Source organism: Ceratotherium simum, chromosome 34, assembly GCF_057802395.1.
Source record: "Ceratotherium simum simum isolate JZ-2026a chromosome 34, ASM5780239v1, whole genome shotgun sequence".
In the NCBI taxonomy this organism is placed as follows: domain Eukaryota; kingdom Metazoa; phylum Chordata; class Mammalia; order Perissodactyla; family Rhinocerotidae; genus Ceratotherium; species Ceratotherium simum.
In genome coordinates, this window is record NC_141933.1 from 21,351,431 (window position 1) to 21,368,682 (window position 17,252).

Sequence of the window (17,252 nt, forward strand, 5' to 3'; positions counted from 1 at the left end):
GCGGCTTTTAGGATTCTCTCTTTATCTTTAATTCTGGACATTTTGATTATGATGTGTCTTGGTGTGGGCCTCTTTGGGTTTATCTTGTTTGGGGCTCTCTCTGCTTCCTGTACCTGGATGTCTGTTTCCTTCCTTAGGTTAGGGAAGTTTTCATCTATTATTTCTTGAAATAGATTCTCTGCCCCTTTGTCTCGCTCTTCTCCTTCCGGGACACCTATAACACGGATGTTAGTGCTCTTGATGTTGTCCCAGAGGTCCCTTATACTGTCCTCACTCTTTTTAATTCTTTTCTCTTTTACCTGTTCAGCTTGGGTAATTTCTTCTAGTCTTTCCTCCAGCTCGCAGATCCGTTCTTCTGTATCCTCTACTCTGCTTTTGAGTCCCTCTAGTGAACTTTTCATTTCCAGTATTGTATTTTTCACTTCTGACTGGTTCTTTTTTATATCTTCCATTTCTTTGTTGACATTCTCACTGAGTTCATCTATTCTTCTCCCCAGATCAGTGAGCATCCTTAACACTCTTTGTTTGAACTCTCTGTTGGGTAGGTTGCTCATTTCTGTTTCACTTAGTTCCTTTTCTGGGGTTTTGTCCTGTTCCCTTACTTGGAATGTATTCCTTTGCCTCCTCATCTTGCCTCTTTCCCTGTGCTTGTGTCTACGTATTAGATAGGTCAGCTACGTCTCCTGCTCTTGGATAGGTAATCTTATGTAAGTGATGCCTTAGGAGTCCTGCATTGTGCTTCTCTCAGTTCTCAGTGTTCCAGGGGTGACCCCTGTGTGGGCTACGTGTGTCCTTCTGTTGTGGCCTGTTTGCTCTCCCTGTATGCGCCCAGGGAGGCCAAGTTATGCTCCTGGCTAGCTGTTGTAATGCTCAGCTGCTTGTAGTTGTTGTGGGCCCTTCAGTCTCTTTATCAGGTGTGGGGAGCCCCAGCACAGTTGGCTGCAAGTTCTAATACCACATTTGTGTTGGAGATTTTCTTTTAAGTGAGTAGGCTCCCAGCATGGCAGGTTGTTAGGCTCAGGGGCTTACAATTGCTATAAGCCTCCAGCCTTTAGGTCTCTTGTCAGCTCTCTGAAGATTGCAACTGGGTGGGGCTGACCTCAGGCACAGGAGCACCCAATTGTTTCAGGCTTTGGAAGGTGGGGCAAACCCCCTATGTGGGTCTTTGAGAAGCACAAGTCTTCTGCAGCTGACAAGCCCTGCCCCCCACAGGTCCACACACACAGTCAACACAGTCCTGCCCCGTGTGCGTGCCCCGACCTCCCGAAGTGGACCCGGTCTCCCCATGGCGGGAGCCCCACAGACTCCACCACTGCCCCACACTCTCCACCCACTCCTTGTGCACGCCCTGCCCCACTGAAGTCGGCTCAGTAGCCAGGCTGCAGAGAATCTAGTCACCAATCTATGCAGGCCCGCAAGTTGCCTGAGGGCTTGTTGTTGGGTGGGGCCAGTCTCTAGGGTGGGCTGCCTGCCCTGCCTAAACTGGATTAAATGGGTGCTCTAGCGGGTGGGGCAGACCTGGGCTAGCAGGCCCCAGGGAGAACTCCAATGGTGTCTGTGTCAGCACGCCCTCACCAGGCCACAACAATGGCCGCCGCCAATGTCCCAGTCCCTGGAGAGGTCTCACCTCTCACTGAGATGCACTCAGGGCCTGTTAGGTGAGTCTCTTTTCACCAAAGCACTGTGCACCTTTCTTTCTGGTGATTTTAGGATGCTTTCTGAAACGGGTGAGTTTGCACGTGGGCCCTTTAAGAGCCGGTTTTAATTTCTTTGTGAACCAGCTTTTCTGGGGGTACTCCCCGATGTTTTAGTAGCAGGCAAAGTCAGACATTATGCCACTCGTCTCGATCGTGCTGGGTCCACAAAATGCCCACAGCGGGGGCACTCCCCGGCTCAGGGCCCCGCGCCTCCAGGGAGGGCCGCCTACCTTTGGGCTGCTCCTGGGCGGCCATGAGCTGCTGCGGCTTGTGAAGGCAGCGTTTTGCCTCTCCAGAAGGGAGTTTCTACCTCAATTAGGATTGTCCTTTGTTGCAGGAGTTCCTCTTATCCAGTTTTCAGTTCTGTCTCCGGTAATTTTTCCACGAGTAGTTGTAAATTGGCTGTGTCCGTGGGAGAAGGTGAGTTCAGAGTCTGCCTACGCCGCCATCTTGACTTCGCCCCTAAAGTAATTCTTAATACTCTTATCCACCTGCATGTCTTCTGTCAGAGGTAGAGGCTTTGAGGAAATCCCTGCCTGGTGGGAGTGGATGCTAGGTTTTTTATTTGTGTTTTGGGGTTGTTGGGGTTTTTTTCTCCATTTCTCCTGAAAGCTGTGGTTTTTGGAAGGCTGTTACTAATAATTTTTCAGTAACGTGTTCTTATGAGCTTATTTGTTTTTGTCTTAATGTTTGTGGGTGGAAGAAAGGTAATGATATTCATTTCTTTGAAAATGGATGTTCTGCTTTCATAATTACTTGTCCCAATTACATCATTAGTGTAAGTGTAGATAATTGCTTCATTAGGGCATATATATCAAAAAGGGCAGGTCTACAGATTGGTGATGAAAACGGGCCTCAGCTTCTTCATTTACCCGCACAGGAGCATCTTAGCTTGACTTCAGAGAGCTAGGAGGTACAAGTTACCCTGTCAACAGTCAAGATTAATCCTGGGTTTTAATGTGATGGGAGGAAGGAGTGAGGACCCAGTGAAGAGCAGCTTACTTCCTGTGCTTTAGGTTGGTAATACATTGCTGAACTCTGAATGACACTGGTACGTTCAAGGCAATGTGATTAAATCATTGGTGATCCCTGAATTAGGAAGCAAAGTAGTCTTATGGCAGCCTCACCACCTTTGGGCTCTCTGAGGCTCACTAGGTCTAATAGCATGAGCCCTATGCTCTGTCTGACCTCTTTCAATGGCTTTTTAAGGGAAAATGGTCATGCTAGGGCTAGAGGTTACGTTCTCCTATCAGACCTAACTACTTTCCTGTGGATTTGAATATGACTGATTTCACACTGTCTGTGAATGACTTTGTGTGCATGCTATGTAGTTGTACATCTCCTCTTGCAAGGCGTGTTAAAAACTAATACCAATACCGTATGCTTCCACTTACAGGAGATATCTAAAAAGTCAAATTTATAGAAACAGAAAGTAGATTTGTGGTTACCAGGAGCTTGGGGGAGGGGGAAAAAGAGGAGTTGTTTAATGAATATAGAGTTTCAGGTTTGCAAAATAAAAAAGTTCTGGAGATCTGTTTCACAACAGTGTGACTATACTTAACACCACTGAAATGTACACTTAAAAATGGTTAAGATGATAAATTTTATGTTATGTTCTTTTTACCACAATTTTTTTAAAAGTTGATACCAGATTCTTTGTGCTACTTACCCTAGATAGGAAGGCTCTATCCGCTGCTCTGGCCCTAATGAACGTCAGATTCATTTCTCTTCCTCCTCTTGGCATGTTATAATGCTTACTCTGCTGTGGCCACATAATTCTGGTTTGAATTGTTTTAAGAAAATTTTTGATGAAGCTCTGATACGTAGATTATTTCATAGCTGGCCCTTTTCCCTGCCTTGCACACTGTCTGTATTCCAGGCCTTACTAATTTCCTTGTTGAGTTCTCAGACTATCATGTGTTGTTTTGTTGGCCTCATCCAATGCCTTTGACCTCAACACTACCTTTCATGATTTGTATGTGGACTATTGCTGCCCTCATTCTTAGGAGCAGGAGCTTTGGAGCCTCTAGGAGTTTATTGGACAATAAAATTATGTTGATTTAGGAGCCCAAGTCCTGCTAAGAGCATATATAGTTATTGACATCTGTATCTACAAAATATTTAATCTTAAATTTATGTTAAATATGTTTCAACTTATATTGTATCATGATTGATCTTGATATCAGTTTAAGTTACCAGTTAGAGCAGTTATTAAACAGCCTGAATTTGTTAGACAAACCACACACCTTACTCAAAACATTTTCCTATGTCAGAATTATAGTCACCTACATGATACCTGTATGGGGTTTTATTTTTGTGTTTTTGTAGAAAATGATGTCCCCTAATACTCCTCTTATCTTTTATTTTAGCCTCAGGAAAAGTGAAGACTCGGTTTCAGCTATAGGTAATATACTCAGAATTGATCTTTGAAAACCTACCTTTTCCTTCCAAAGGAAATAATTCTGTTTCCCTCAGACACTTTTATGATTGCTGGGTTCCATGCAGTGTATTTTCTATAAATAAAAACTATTATCTTACTCTCATGTGAATCTGTGGTTCAGTTATAAACATACGGTGGAACATTATTTAGCCATAAAAAGGAGTAAAGCACTGATACATGCTACAACATGGATGAACTTTGAAAACATTATGCTAAATGAAAGAAGCCAAACACAAACAGCCATCTACTGTATGATTCCATATGTATGAAATGTGCAGGAAAGGCAAAACCATAGAGACAAAAAATAGATTAGTGGTTGCCTAGGGCTGGGGACTGAGTGGGCCAGAGTGGAGGGGAATGACTGCTAATGGATAAGGTATTTGGGGGGGAAAGGGGATGATGAAAATGTCCTGAAATTAGGTAGTAGTGATAGTTCTTGTAAAATTGATTTTGATGATGGTTGCACAACTGTGTGAATAGACTAAAAACTCTTGAATTTGTATACTTTAAGTAGGTGAATTGTATGGTATGTGAATTATGTTTCAAAGAAGCTGTTATTTTTAAACAAACTATATATACTTCGGTCATTTTCCTCAATGTCAAAACCACAAATGGGAACTCAGAGATACTTGTACCCTTGAAGGAAGTCTTGTTATCTGCCATCGGAGACTCTTTCCAGGTCCCCAGGCTATAGAATATTTGACTATGATCTTAGATGAGATTTTTCAAATGGTGATAAGGTGACAAAGTGAGTGTGACAGAGTGCTTAATTATACCCCCTTCTTAGAAGAAATTTAAAGACTGCATTTGAATGAAACTTTCTGGAAAGAAGAATAAGTGTTTTTCCTAGGATGCCATTCAGTATATACTTGGATAGATTTTTTTTTTTTTTTGGTGAGGAAGATTAGCCCTGAGCTAACATCTGTTGCCAATCCTCCTCTTTTTGCTGAGAAAGATTGGCCCTGGGCTAACATCCATGCCCATCTTCCCCTACTTTATATGTGTGATGCCTGCCACAGCATGGCTTGATATGCGGTGCTTAGGTCCGCACCCAGGATCCGAACCTGCAAACCCTGGCTCGCTAAAGTGGAGCGTGCGAACTTAACCACTCTGCCACTGGGCCAGCCCCCTAGAATGCTTTTTATGTCTAAATAATCCTGTGTTGTATTGCTCTAAGAAGAATTATTTTTTGTAGACAGAAATCAATTTATTAATTTACAAAGGGCTCAGACAATCTGTAAGAAAAAACTTAAAATAACCAAACGTAAAAATGCACATAAAATGTGGATAGGCAGTGCACGCTGAAAGAAATACAGTGAGCCAATAAACAAATAAAAAGATGTTCACCGACACTCTAAATTATTAAAGAAATGCAAAGGGATACCAAAAATGGGATTGCCATTTTTTACTTCACAAAGTAACCATAATGTATATTGAACAGTGTTTTTTAAGTGATAGCCTTTATTGAAATATAATTCACATATCATATAGTTCACCTATTTAAAGTAGACAATTCATTGGTTTTTGTAACATTCATAGAGTTGTGCAACCATTGCCACTACTATATTTCAGAACATTTTTATCACCTTCTAAAAAACCCCATACCCATTAGCAGTCACTTCCTTTTTCACCCTTCACTTCCCCCTGCCTGCCTCCAGCCCTAGGGAACCACTAATCTACTTTTTGTCTCTATAATAGAGCTTTGCCTATTCTAGACATTTCATGTAAATGGAATCATACAATATGTGGTCTTTTGTGACTGGCTTTCTAAGAAGAATTTTGAAAAGTTAAGTTGTTCAGTTGGAGCTCCCCTGGGGTTTTTAGTCTCAGTTCTGCTGACCAGTTAGCAAGCTGGTTCTTGGCTTCATATCACAACCAAGCAGAAGGATAGTAATTGTGTTTCCAGGCTGATGGGTGTTTGCGCCCCCAGTCCCATTCTTATTCTGTCTTCCCAACAGCAGCACAGTCAGATGGCCGTTCTGAATTAGGCAGTCTCAAATGGAACAATTTTATGGGACTGAAATATAATTTAATCATTTCCTTCTTTGTAACTTGCCCTTTTTTACCCTCCCAAATTAGCTTTACTGATAGATTTGCTAATGATTCCCATTGTTCCATATTTTCACTGTACTGTTGAATCATACTCTTCATTTCCCTGCTGCTAGAACAGATCTTGGAGAGAGGCTAAAACGCTGTTTTGGAAAAAAGGTTCCTAATTCTCCTTTTCAAGCAGCAGAAGAGAGGAGTCTGAGAGAACCAGAGGCAGAGAGATGCATGCAGGCTCTCAGGCTTAGTAGAGCTCACCTACCATGTGACTGTCATGACTATTAAGGTTTTATCCCTAGACACGTTCCCAAGGCTTCTGGCCTACAAATTGGAGACCTGACTCAGAGAATGAGACTTGGCAGCTTGGTTTTTGTCATTGGTTGTTCCAACAATTGGCCAGGACCACTGGATTTAAGTTTCTTTTCCCCCTTGTTTTGTCTCTCATCAGCATAATCTGTATTTATTATTTTGCTCTGAGGTTCCAGGGGAAGAACTCTGTGGTTGTATGATAGAAAGTGAACTTGCGTGACAAACAGTATCCTTATGGACAGCTGCTGTTTCCACTGTCTCCTAGAACATCAGTGAGAGTCTTGGGCTCTTTTTTTTTTAATTAATAGACCTTTTTTTTTAGAGCAGTCTTAGATTTACAGAAAAATTGAGTGGAAAGTACAAAGAGTTCCCATATACCTTCCCCCCACCACACACACACACCCATAGCTTCCCCCACCATCAACATCCTGAACCGTGGCCGGCCCCGTGGCATAGTGGTTAAGTGCGCCACTACTGGTGGCCCAGGTTCGGATCCCAGGTGCGCACCGATGCACGACTTGTCTGGCCATGCTGAGGCCATGTCCCACATACAGCAACTAGAAGGATGTGCAACTATGACATACAACTATCTACTGGGGCTTTGGGGAGAAAAAGGGAAAAAAAAAAGGGAAGAGGATTGGCAATAGATGTTAGCTCAGGGCCGGTCTTCCTCAGCAAAACAAGAGGAGGATTGGCATGGATGTTAGCTCAGGGCTGATCTTCCTCACAAAAAAAATGAAAAAAAAAAAAAAATCTCGAACCAGAGTTGTTGTATAACCGGTTGTTGTAATCCATGAACCAACATTGACACATCATTATCACTCCAAGTCCATAGTTTACATTAGGGTTCACTCGATGTTCTAAGTTCTGTGGTTTGGGCAAATGTATGATGACATGTGTTCTCCATTATAGTATCATACAAAATAGTTTCACTGCCCAAAAAATTTCCTTGTGCTCCATCTGTATATCCCTCCCTTTCCCCGAATTGCTGGCAACCACTGATCTTTTTCTGTGTCCATAGTTTCACTTTTTCCAGAATGACATGTAGTTGGAATCATACAGTATGTAGCTTTTTGCTTCTTTCACTTAGTAATATGCATTTAAATTTCCTCCAAGACTTTTCATGGCTTGATAGCTCATTTCTTTTTAGAGCTGAATAATAGTTCATTGTATGGATGTACCACAGTTTGTTTATCCATTTTCCTATTAAAAGACATCTTGGTTGCTTCCAAGTTTTGGCAGTTATGAGTAAAGCTTTTATAAACATCTGTGTGTAGGTTTTTATGTGGACATACGTTTTCAACTTCTTTAGGTAAATACCAAAGAGCATGATTGCTGGATCATATGATAAGAGTATGTTTAGTTTTGCAAGAAACTGCCAAACTGTCTTCCAAAGTGACTGTGCCATTTTGCATTCCCACCAGCAACGAATGAGAGTTTCTGTTGTTTCATGTCCTCTTCAGCATTTGGTGTTATCAGTGTTTTGGATTTTAGCCATTCTAATAAGTGTGTAGTGGTTTCTCTTTGTTTTTTTAATTGCAATTCCCTAATGAGGAATGATGTTGATCATCTTTTCATATGCTTATTCGCCATCTGTATATCTTCTTTGGTGAGGTGTCTGTTCAGATCCTTTGCCCATTTTTTAATCAGATTGTTTTCTTATTGTTGAGTTTTAAGAGTTCTTTGTATATTTTGGATACCAGTCCTTTATCAGATAAGTGTTTTGCAAAGATTTTTCTCCCAATCTATTGCTTATGTTTTCATTCTCTTTTAACAGTGTCTTTCACAGAACAGACGTTTTTAATTTTAAGGGAGTCAAATTTGTCATTTTTTTCTTTCATGGATTGTGCTTTTAGTGTTGTATCTTAAGTCTTTGCTAAACCCAAGGTCAATTAGATTTTCTCTTATATTATCTCCTAGGAGTGTTATAATTTTGTGTTTTACATCTAGGTCTGTGATCCAGTTTGAGTTAATTTTTGTGAAAAGTGTGTAAGGTTTGTGTCGAGATTCATTTTTTTGCATGTGGATGTCCAGTTGTTTCAGCACCATTTATTGAAAAGACTATTCTTTCTCTTGAATTGCCTGTGAATCTTTGTCAAAGGTCAGTTTACTTATTTTTATGGGTTTATTTATTGTTTCATCGATGTATTTGTCTGTTCTTTCACCAGTGCCACACTATCTTGATTACTGTAGCTTTATAGTAAATCTTGAAGTTGGGTAGTGTCGGTCCTCCAACTTTGTTCTTTCCTTGCATATTTTGTTGGCTATTCTGGATCTTTCGCTTTTCCATATAAACTTTAAAATCAGTTTGTAGCTATTCACAAAGTAATGTTCTGGGATTTTGATTGGGATTGCATTGAATCTGTAGATCCAGTTGGGAAGCGTTGACATCGTAACAGTATGGAATCTTCCTATCCATGAACATCTCTTTAATATTTATTCGGATCTTTTGTGATTGCTTTCATCAGTGTTTTGTAGTTTTCATCATAAAAATCTTGTATGTATATTGTTAATTTATACCTAAGTATTTCATTTTTTTGGTGCTAATGTAACTGATGTATTTTTTATTTCCAATTCCAATTCCAATTATTCATTTGTTCATTGCTGGGATATAGGAAAGCAGTTGACTTTTTTTGTGGATTAACCTTGTATCCTGCAACCTTGATATAATTGCTTAATAGTTCCAGGAGAATTTTTTTTTCATTCTTTGGGATCTTCTACATAGATAGTCATGTCATCTGTAAACAAAGAGTTTTATTTCTTCCTCTTCAATGTACATACCTCTTATTTACTTTTCTTGCCTTATTGGATTAGCTAGGACTTACAGTACAGTGTTGAAGAGGAGTGGTGAGAAGAGACATCCTTGCTTGTTCCCAGTCTTAGGGGGAAAATGTATAGTTTCTCACCATTAAGTATGATGTTAGCTATAGGTTTTTTTAATATGTTCTTTATCAAGTGTAGGAAGTTCCCTCTCTTCCTAATTTTTCTGATAGTTTTTATCATGAATAGGTGTTGGATTTTGTTCAATGCTTTTTTTGCATCTATTGATGTGATCATGTGATTTTTCTTCTTTATCCTGTTGATGTGATGGATTATATTCATTGATTTTCAAATGTCAAACCAGCCTTGCATACCTGGGATAAATCCCACTTGGTCATAGTATATAAGTTTTTTAATACGTTATTGGATTTGATTTGCTATATTTTGTTGAGAATTTTTGCTTCTATGTTCATAAGAGATATTAGTCTGTAATTGTCTTTTTTTCAATGTCTTTGTCTAGTTTTGGTATTGGGGTAATGCTGGCTTCATAGAATGAGTTAGGAAATAGTTCCACTTCTGTTTTCTGTAGAGATCTGGTATAATTTCTTCTTTAGATGTTTGGTAGAATTTACCAGTGAACCTACCTGGTGCTTTCTGTTTTGGGAGATTATTAATGATTGATTCAACTTAATAGATATAGGCCTATTTAGATTTTCTGTTTCTTCTTGGGTAAATTTTGGTAAACTGTGTAGACAATTTCAAGAAATTGGTTCATTTCATCTAGGTTATCAAATTTGTGGGTGTTACGTTGCTCGTAATAGTCTTTTATTATCCTTTTAGTGTCCATGGGATCAGTGGTGGTGGCCCTTTTTTCATTTCTGATATTAATAATTGGTGTCATCTCTCTTTTTTTCTTAGTTAGCCTGGCTAGAGGTTTTCCAATTTTATTGATCTTTTCAAAGAACCAGCTTTTGGTTTCATTGATTTTTTTTTTTTTTTTCCTATATTGATTTCCTGTTTTCAATTTCCTTGATTTGTGCTCTGATTTTTATTATTTCTTTTCTCCTGCTTACTCTGGATTTAAGTTGCTCTTCTTTTTCTTGTTTCCTAAGGTGGAAGCTTCAATTATTGATTTTAGATCTTTCTTCTTTAATATATGGATTCAGTGTGGAAAATTTCCCTCTAAGCACTGCTTTTACTGCAGCCCATAAATTTTAATAAGTTGTATTTTCATTTTCATTTAGTTCAAAATATTTTTAAATTTCTCTTGAGATGTCTTCTTTGAGCCATGTGTTATTTAGAAATATGTTGCTTAATCTCCTAGTACTTGGGGATTTTCCAGTTATCTTTTATTCTCTTGTGGTCTGACAGCATACTTTGTACGATTTCTGTTCTTTTAAATTTGTTACAGTGTTTTGTGGCCCAGAATATGGTCTGTCTTGGTTTAGGCTGTTTTTGAAAAAGAAAGTTACTAAAGACTCTAGGGCCTCGACATTTGACCTTAATTCTAAACTTAAGTGCTTCTCTCTCTTGGCCCTGGCACATTATTTGGGCCAGTCTCTTAGAAAAGGACCTCTGTCTATGAGCTGTTGATTACAGAGCTGTACCTATAGAGGAAAAACATACAGAGATTAGAGTCAATGATTAAAATAATTTTAATGGCGGTCATTTGTTAGACTCTATTTGCCATCACTTTGTGTTTATTGTTTCAGTAAGTTTTCCCAACAACCCTATAAGTTGTAAGTATTATTATTATTATTATATGCTTTTTATAGATAAGGAAACAGGTTCAGAGAGATTAATTAACACAAAGTCACTCTACTGTAGGTATGAGCAGGAAGTGTCAAAATTGGGTCCATCCTGATTCTGAAGCCTATATTCTCGGAAACCATGGAAAAAACAAAAAGACAAACAACAAACCATGAGGTCCCGGTTCAAGCCAGACTGTCATCCATGGCAGAGATAGAAAGCTGGAAGTTTGCTAAGGGAACGTTGTATAATGCTGTGCCTTCGATTAGTTTCTTTCCAAAATCAGTATCACTAACCGTGTTGGTGCCTTTAGCAGTGAGCATTCCAGTAGTGGTGCTCAGAGCACCTATCTTAAAATTAAAATGTAGGTTCTATTTATCTAGCTTGGACTATCCTAACCAGGGATGATTTTGATCTCCAGGGAACATTTGGCAATGTCTGAAGACATTTTTGGTTGTCCCAACTGGGTGAGGGGGTGATGTGCTACTGGCATCTAGTGGGTAGAGTCTAGGGATGCTGCTCAACATTTTACAATGCACAAGACCCACTGTCCCCCCTAAATAAAGAATTATCTAGCCCAAAATATCAATAGTGGAGGTTGAGAAACCCTGAGTCTAGCTTGTTCCATTCTCTATTACTGAGAAAACCTTGAGGCCTCAGAAATCCCCCAGCAGTCTCAGGATTTGATTTCTGATGCTGAGTGCCTCCTGTGTAAATACTTTGTAGCTCAGTCCATTAACTCATTCTGGCACATTTCCTACATCTTCAGTTTAGTGGCCAGAAGCCTACTAAATGGTTGAGGTTTGTTAATAGGGTGATACTTTTTCTTCTGATGTTTCCGAGAGACAGGCTCAGTTGGCCTACAGTTCTCGCAGAAGAGAACCTGGTGACAATACTCTAATCTGTTGCTGGCATCTTTAGTTCCCTAATCTCTGTTTACATGGCACTGAAAATCAACTCTCCCTGGTGCCAGCCTCTGTTCCTCCTCAGCACTCTGGCACCATTGACAGAGAACACCTCCCCAATCTCTTCCACATAGTTCGACCACACATGTTTATTTTATTGCACAGCTGTTCTCCAGGAGCCATTTCTCGAGGCATGGACGGTACAGGATGCTTCTGGAGTTGTGGGTTGGAGTCTTAGTCATTTGTGTTCCCAGTTGCAGATCCACAGCACTCTTAAAGCATCTGGTATTTTCCTTAACTGTTTTCCTGTTTGTAGTTATCCTCTCCCCTAGATTTTAAGCTCCTAGAAAATGGGGTTTGTTTCTTCAATTTGTTTTCTACCCTCTTTTGGCAACTAGTGTTTCGTTCATCATATGCTGAGAAAATCAGTTTACCTTCTTCCATTTGGGATTATGTGCTTTTCTAGTAAAAGTTGGAGGAAATGATAAGAAACTAAAGTAATTTGAGAGAGACTAGTGGTCAAAAGGAGATGCCAACCATCTAAATAAGCAAGCCAGGGGGACAGTTCATAAGCTCAGTGGAGTTGAGTCTGGGTCAGAGTAAAACTGAATAATTCTGTCCAGAGAAGTGTGGTAGACCTTAAAATTAAAAAATGATTTTCATTATCAAGGAGGCCTAGAAGAATGAAGAAAATTCCTGTTATAAAAGTCCTATAAGTAGCATACCCTCCTCATGACCCAGAAGTTCCAGAAAAGTTCCCGAGTCAGATGTAATTATTATAGAATTTTCTATAAAGGGTAAAAGCAAGGGCGTATATTTACCTCATTTGAGTGATATGCCACAGAGCCCTCAATAGGAGTTTGAGGTCGGTGGGCTCATTGACAGCACCCCCAAATGCTGTCTTTCTTTCTCAGGCCTTTAAGGAAATCATGACCATTTGGGTCTGTGTCTTTGAATCTGCAAGATTTTAAAGAATGTGTTGTTGGGCGGGCCCCGTGGCTTAGCGGTTAAGTGCGCACGCTTCGCTACTGGTGGCCCAGGTTCGGATCCCGGGCGCGCACCGACGCACCACTTCTCCGGCCATGCTGAGGCTGCGTCCCACATACAGCAACTAGAAGGATGTGCAACTATGACATACGACTATCTACTGGGGCTGTGGGGAAAAAAAGGAGGAGGATTGGCAATAGATGTTGGCTCAGAGCCGGTCTTCCTCAGCAAAAAGAGGAGGATTAGCACGGATGTTAGCTCAGGGCTGATCTTCCTCAAAAAAAATAAAATAAAATAAAGAATGTGTTGTTTTGGGGCTATTAGTTTATCTAGAACAGTATTTCTCAACCTTTATTTTATTATTACCCTCCTAAGGTGCCGTTTTAGACATTTTTTTCCTAATCATTCCCCCTCCCATGAAATTTTAGTATCACACTTATGCTGTATATCTGTTTATATACTGCAGTACTTTGGAGGGTAACTTGTGATTGTACTAAGATTTTTTTCCCCCCGTGAACCAGTTTTCACCCCCATGGGGGCAATATTACTCCTTTTGAGAGTACATAATCTGGAAGTATCATCATCGTGGAAACGAACTGTTGTTTGTATCTTTCTTTACAAATTGAAATAAGGACACCATCAATAAACTAATGTTGAAAAGAGTCTTCTCATGCAGTGGCCTGCAGCAGCTGGGAGTAGGAAGAGCACTTTTTCCGTATTTCATGGCTTGTATGGAGGACATTTCTCCCTGAACAATCTCTTAACCCTTTGAGAAAAGAAGAGGGAACACCAGGAGTAGCAGGGCAATAAATGCAGCTTTCTAAAAGGAAAAAAGAATACAAATGACAAGACCCTTTTGCAGTGATATGTAGAGGAGGAAGATGGTGATACTGAAGAATCTAGGTATAAAATTGTCCATTGTTCCAAGGCTAGTAAGCTCTAACAAGTTCAGTTTCTCAAAGTAGGAGTCGATTTACAGCAGAGAATACCGTTTAGGTTGTCTAGCATATAAGAATGTTCTATTCTCCCAAGAGGGTTTGGCTCTGTCTGATCAGAAGGGTGGTTGTGTATGAAATGCATCTCGGAAGGAGGAGGAGGAAATGACATGTTCATGTAAATGAAATACAACTGCAAATTAAAGTGTCACCCTGTTAAAAAAAATCCATTTTTTATTTAATTGGTTACCAAGGAAAAAATGTCATACAGAAGTGTGTATCTCAGGGAAAGTTAAACTGTGAGATATGACAAATGAATCTGGATTCAAGGAAGTTCTCATGGGGCGGGGTGGGGTGAGGGGGTTATAAAATATTGCCTTAATATAAATATTCTAATGCTGAAAAGCTAGGCTCATAAATTTCTGCTGTGTTACATGCCAGGGGTCCAGAAGAAATGAACAAATATTACCTCATTTGTTCTTTATTGTGTATATCTATCCAATCAGCTATATGCTGGCTGCCTCTTCCCTGGAGGAAGCCTCCTTTTGAGATATCTTATTAGGAAGAAGGTCATATACAAAAGAGGAGATGCTTTCTCCCAAAAGCACTGCTTACTACAAAGACATCCATGGACTGAAATGCTTTTCTGTGTGGCTTTTCTGTGTTAATGGTGTCCTTCCATTTTTTCACTTGTTTCCCCCCACATTTTAATGAAAACTCCTCTGTCTCTTTAAATTGTGAGCCTACCAGACAGGATATATACTGTACCTGCCACATGGTTGGCCCTAAGTAAATGTTAGGTAATAATGGGAGGGGCTGATGATGGGATTATTTTTCCACGTAGAATTGTTCTTGAGAAACATGTCTGGTTTCTCTTTGAGATAGGGACTTGACAGATGGGACTCGTCAGCTTTCTTCAGCCTTACTTGTGGTTACTCCTCTTCCCCCTCTCCTACTAATCCCAGTATTGTTTTATGTTTGCAGTGGAAACATGTAGATAAATACAATAATGTGCTCTCTTTGTCTTCTCCCCCACCAGGGGCAGTGATTGGTGATGGACAGTCTGCCGTGGCCAGTAACATTGCTAATACTACCTACCGGCTCCAGTGGTGGGATTTCACTAAGTTTGACCTCCCAGAAATCAGTAATGGTAAGCCAAGATAGAATTGGGGGTACTGGTAGAAGGGTGACCCAGAACTAAGAACCCATGTAGCACTGGATTTTTTATCATCCCTTTGAGCAGCTGATTGCCATGTGCCAATTCTGCAGCTCTTCTGCAGCTCTCAGTTAAACAGTTCAGTGAACAGGTATTGAGCACCCACATTGAGCAGCGAGCAGTGCTAGGAACAATGCTAAGGTGGACACAAAATGAAGATGTCTCTGCCCTGAGGAGTTTACCGACTGGTAGTTTACTGTCCTAAGCCTAAAAATTTAGGTGGAACTGAGAGCTAGACCTTGTGACCCCTGGGGACAGACTGTAGTGATATTAAACTCATTTATTAATCCAGATCTGAAGTAAACGAAGTGAGTGGCAGGGTTGATATGTGATTTACCAACATGTCTGTCTGACGGTTCATTTGCCCAGCTGCTAGGGAAGTCTGCCATCCCACGTCCCATTTGTTCAACTGGAATCGTAACATTTTAGGTATCTCACTTCACTTTCTGTCTAATGAAGGACTTGCACATATTCCTGAGAAGTGGTAGTTCAGCCTCTGCTGGAATACTTCAGATGATAGGTCACACTGTCTGATGAGATGGTCTAATCCATCACTGCTAAATTCCTTTTAAAATGTTCTTTGTTGTACCCAGCCACAATTTTCCTTGTTGTCACTTCCTCCCATTGGTCCTAGTTCTGCCTCTGAATCGCCATAGAATAAGTTCAATGATGCCTTTTTTTTTTTTTTTGTGAGGAAGATTAGCCCTGAGCTAACATCCATGCCAATCCTCCTCTTTTTGCTGAGGAAGTCTGGCCCTGAGCTACCATCTATTGCCAATCCTCCTCCTTTATTTCCCGAAAGCCCCAGTAGATAGTTGTGTGTCATAGTTGCACATCCTTCTAGTTGCTGTATGTGGGACGTGGCCTCAGCATGGCCAGAGAAGCAGCGTGTCAGTGCACGCCCGGGATCCGAACCCAGGCCGCCAGTAGCGGAGCGCGCGCACTTAACCGCTAAGCCACGGGGCCGGCCCCCAGTGATGCCTTTTCTAAGTAACGGTTCTCCAGCTATTTGAAGATAAACTACCATTTCCCTTTAAAGCTTTCTTTTCAGGCCAAACTTCCTGATCTGGTTTCCAAGTCCTTGAGAGTTCTGCTCATTTTCCCTTTTAACTTTGGGGGGCCAGAACAGAGTAGAAAAACCGAGACGAGAGCTGTCCAATACATAGTACAGTGGTGGTCTGGACAGTGTTAGTTCAGCTTAAGATTTCAGCAGCTTTTTCTGAAGCCACTGTTGAGTTTGCAGTCACTTAAAATTCCTTGATAATTGTTAATAAATCAAGACACTATCCCCCTGTACTTACTTGTGCAGTTTGAATCTTTTAAAAACCAAAGCAGGTTGTGTTTCTGTTAAATTTTATCTTAATGGTGTCAGTTGCAATTCCTAGTTCCTGCCTCTTAAAATCTTTTTGAACTTTGATTCAGTCTTTTTCTCTCAATCTTACATCATCTACTAATTTGATAAGCATGCTTTCTCTGCCTTCCTTTGATTGCTAGCAAAAATGGTGAATCCGTCAGGACATTGCACCAAACCTTGTGGTATGTTACTCTGGACTCTTCTGTGTTGATTTTGGTTCACAAATTAGCACCCTAGGCTTGGTTTTTCACATCTGAAGCCCACATCTTTCTATCTTGTCTACAGGGTATTGTAAGAGTTTGTTAGATGCCTTAAAATAATCAAGATATTCTCTGTCTGTGGCGTTTCCCAATATGCCAGTCTTGGTATCCTTATCAGAGCATGAAAATGAGGTTAATTTTTCATGTCCTAATCTTAGTGAAACCTCAGTAGCAATCATTTATTTCTTTCTAAGTGCTTATAAGCCACATGTTCAATAATCTGTTCTTTAACTCTCCTGGGAATCAACTGCAATCCATCTTTTTCCCTTATTGAATACCAAGTTTGCTTGTTCTTCTTTAGATTTCTGGCCTAGATCTTATTTGCCATATTTCCATTTATTTTGGGGTTTTTAATCTTGTTTACTTTGTTTCTCTTATTATAATCTGAAATACATTCACCATTCAAAAATATAAAAGGATATACAGTGAAAGGTTTCCCAACCCTGCTCCCAGCTACCCACCATTCATCCCCAGAGGCAACCACAGTTAGCAGTTTCTTGTATACTTTTTCAAGGATATTGTATGTATATACAAGCAAATGTATGTTTTTCCACCTTCTATTTAACCCAGATGGTAGTGTGTTACACGTAGTCT

At 40.2% G+C, this 17,252-nt stretch overlaps 1 protein-coding gene across 11 annotated transcripts in view; it reads left to right on the forward strand.

Annotated features, from left to right (window-relative positions):
• Window positions 1-17,252, forward strand: part of AMBRA1 (autophagy and beclin 1 regulator 1) — a 170,832-nt gene that overhangs the window by 113,216 nt on the left and 40,364 nt on the right. For all 11 annotated transcript variants that reach the window (XM_087423038.1, XM_087423039.1, XM_014792520.2 and 8 more), the window contains one exon: window positions 14,868-14,978. In XM_087423038.1, the coding sequence (XP_087279164.1) occupies window positions 14,868-14,978 (111 nt within the window). The remainder of the gene's footprint in view (window positions 1-14,867; window positions 14,979-17,252) is intronic.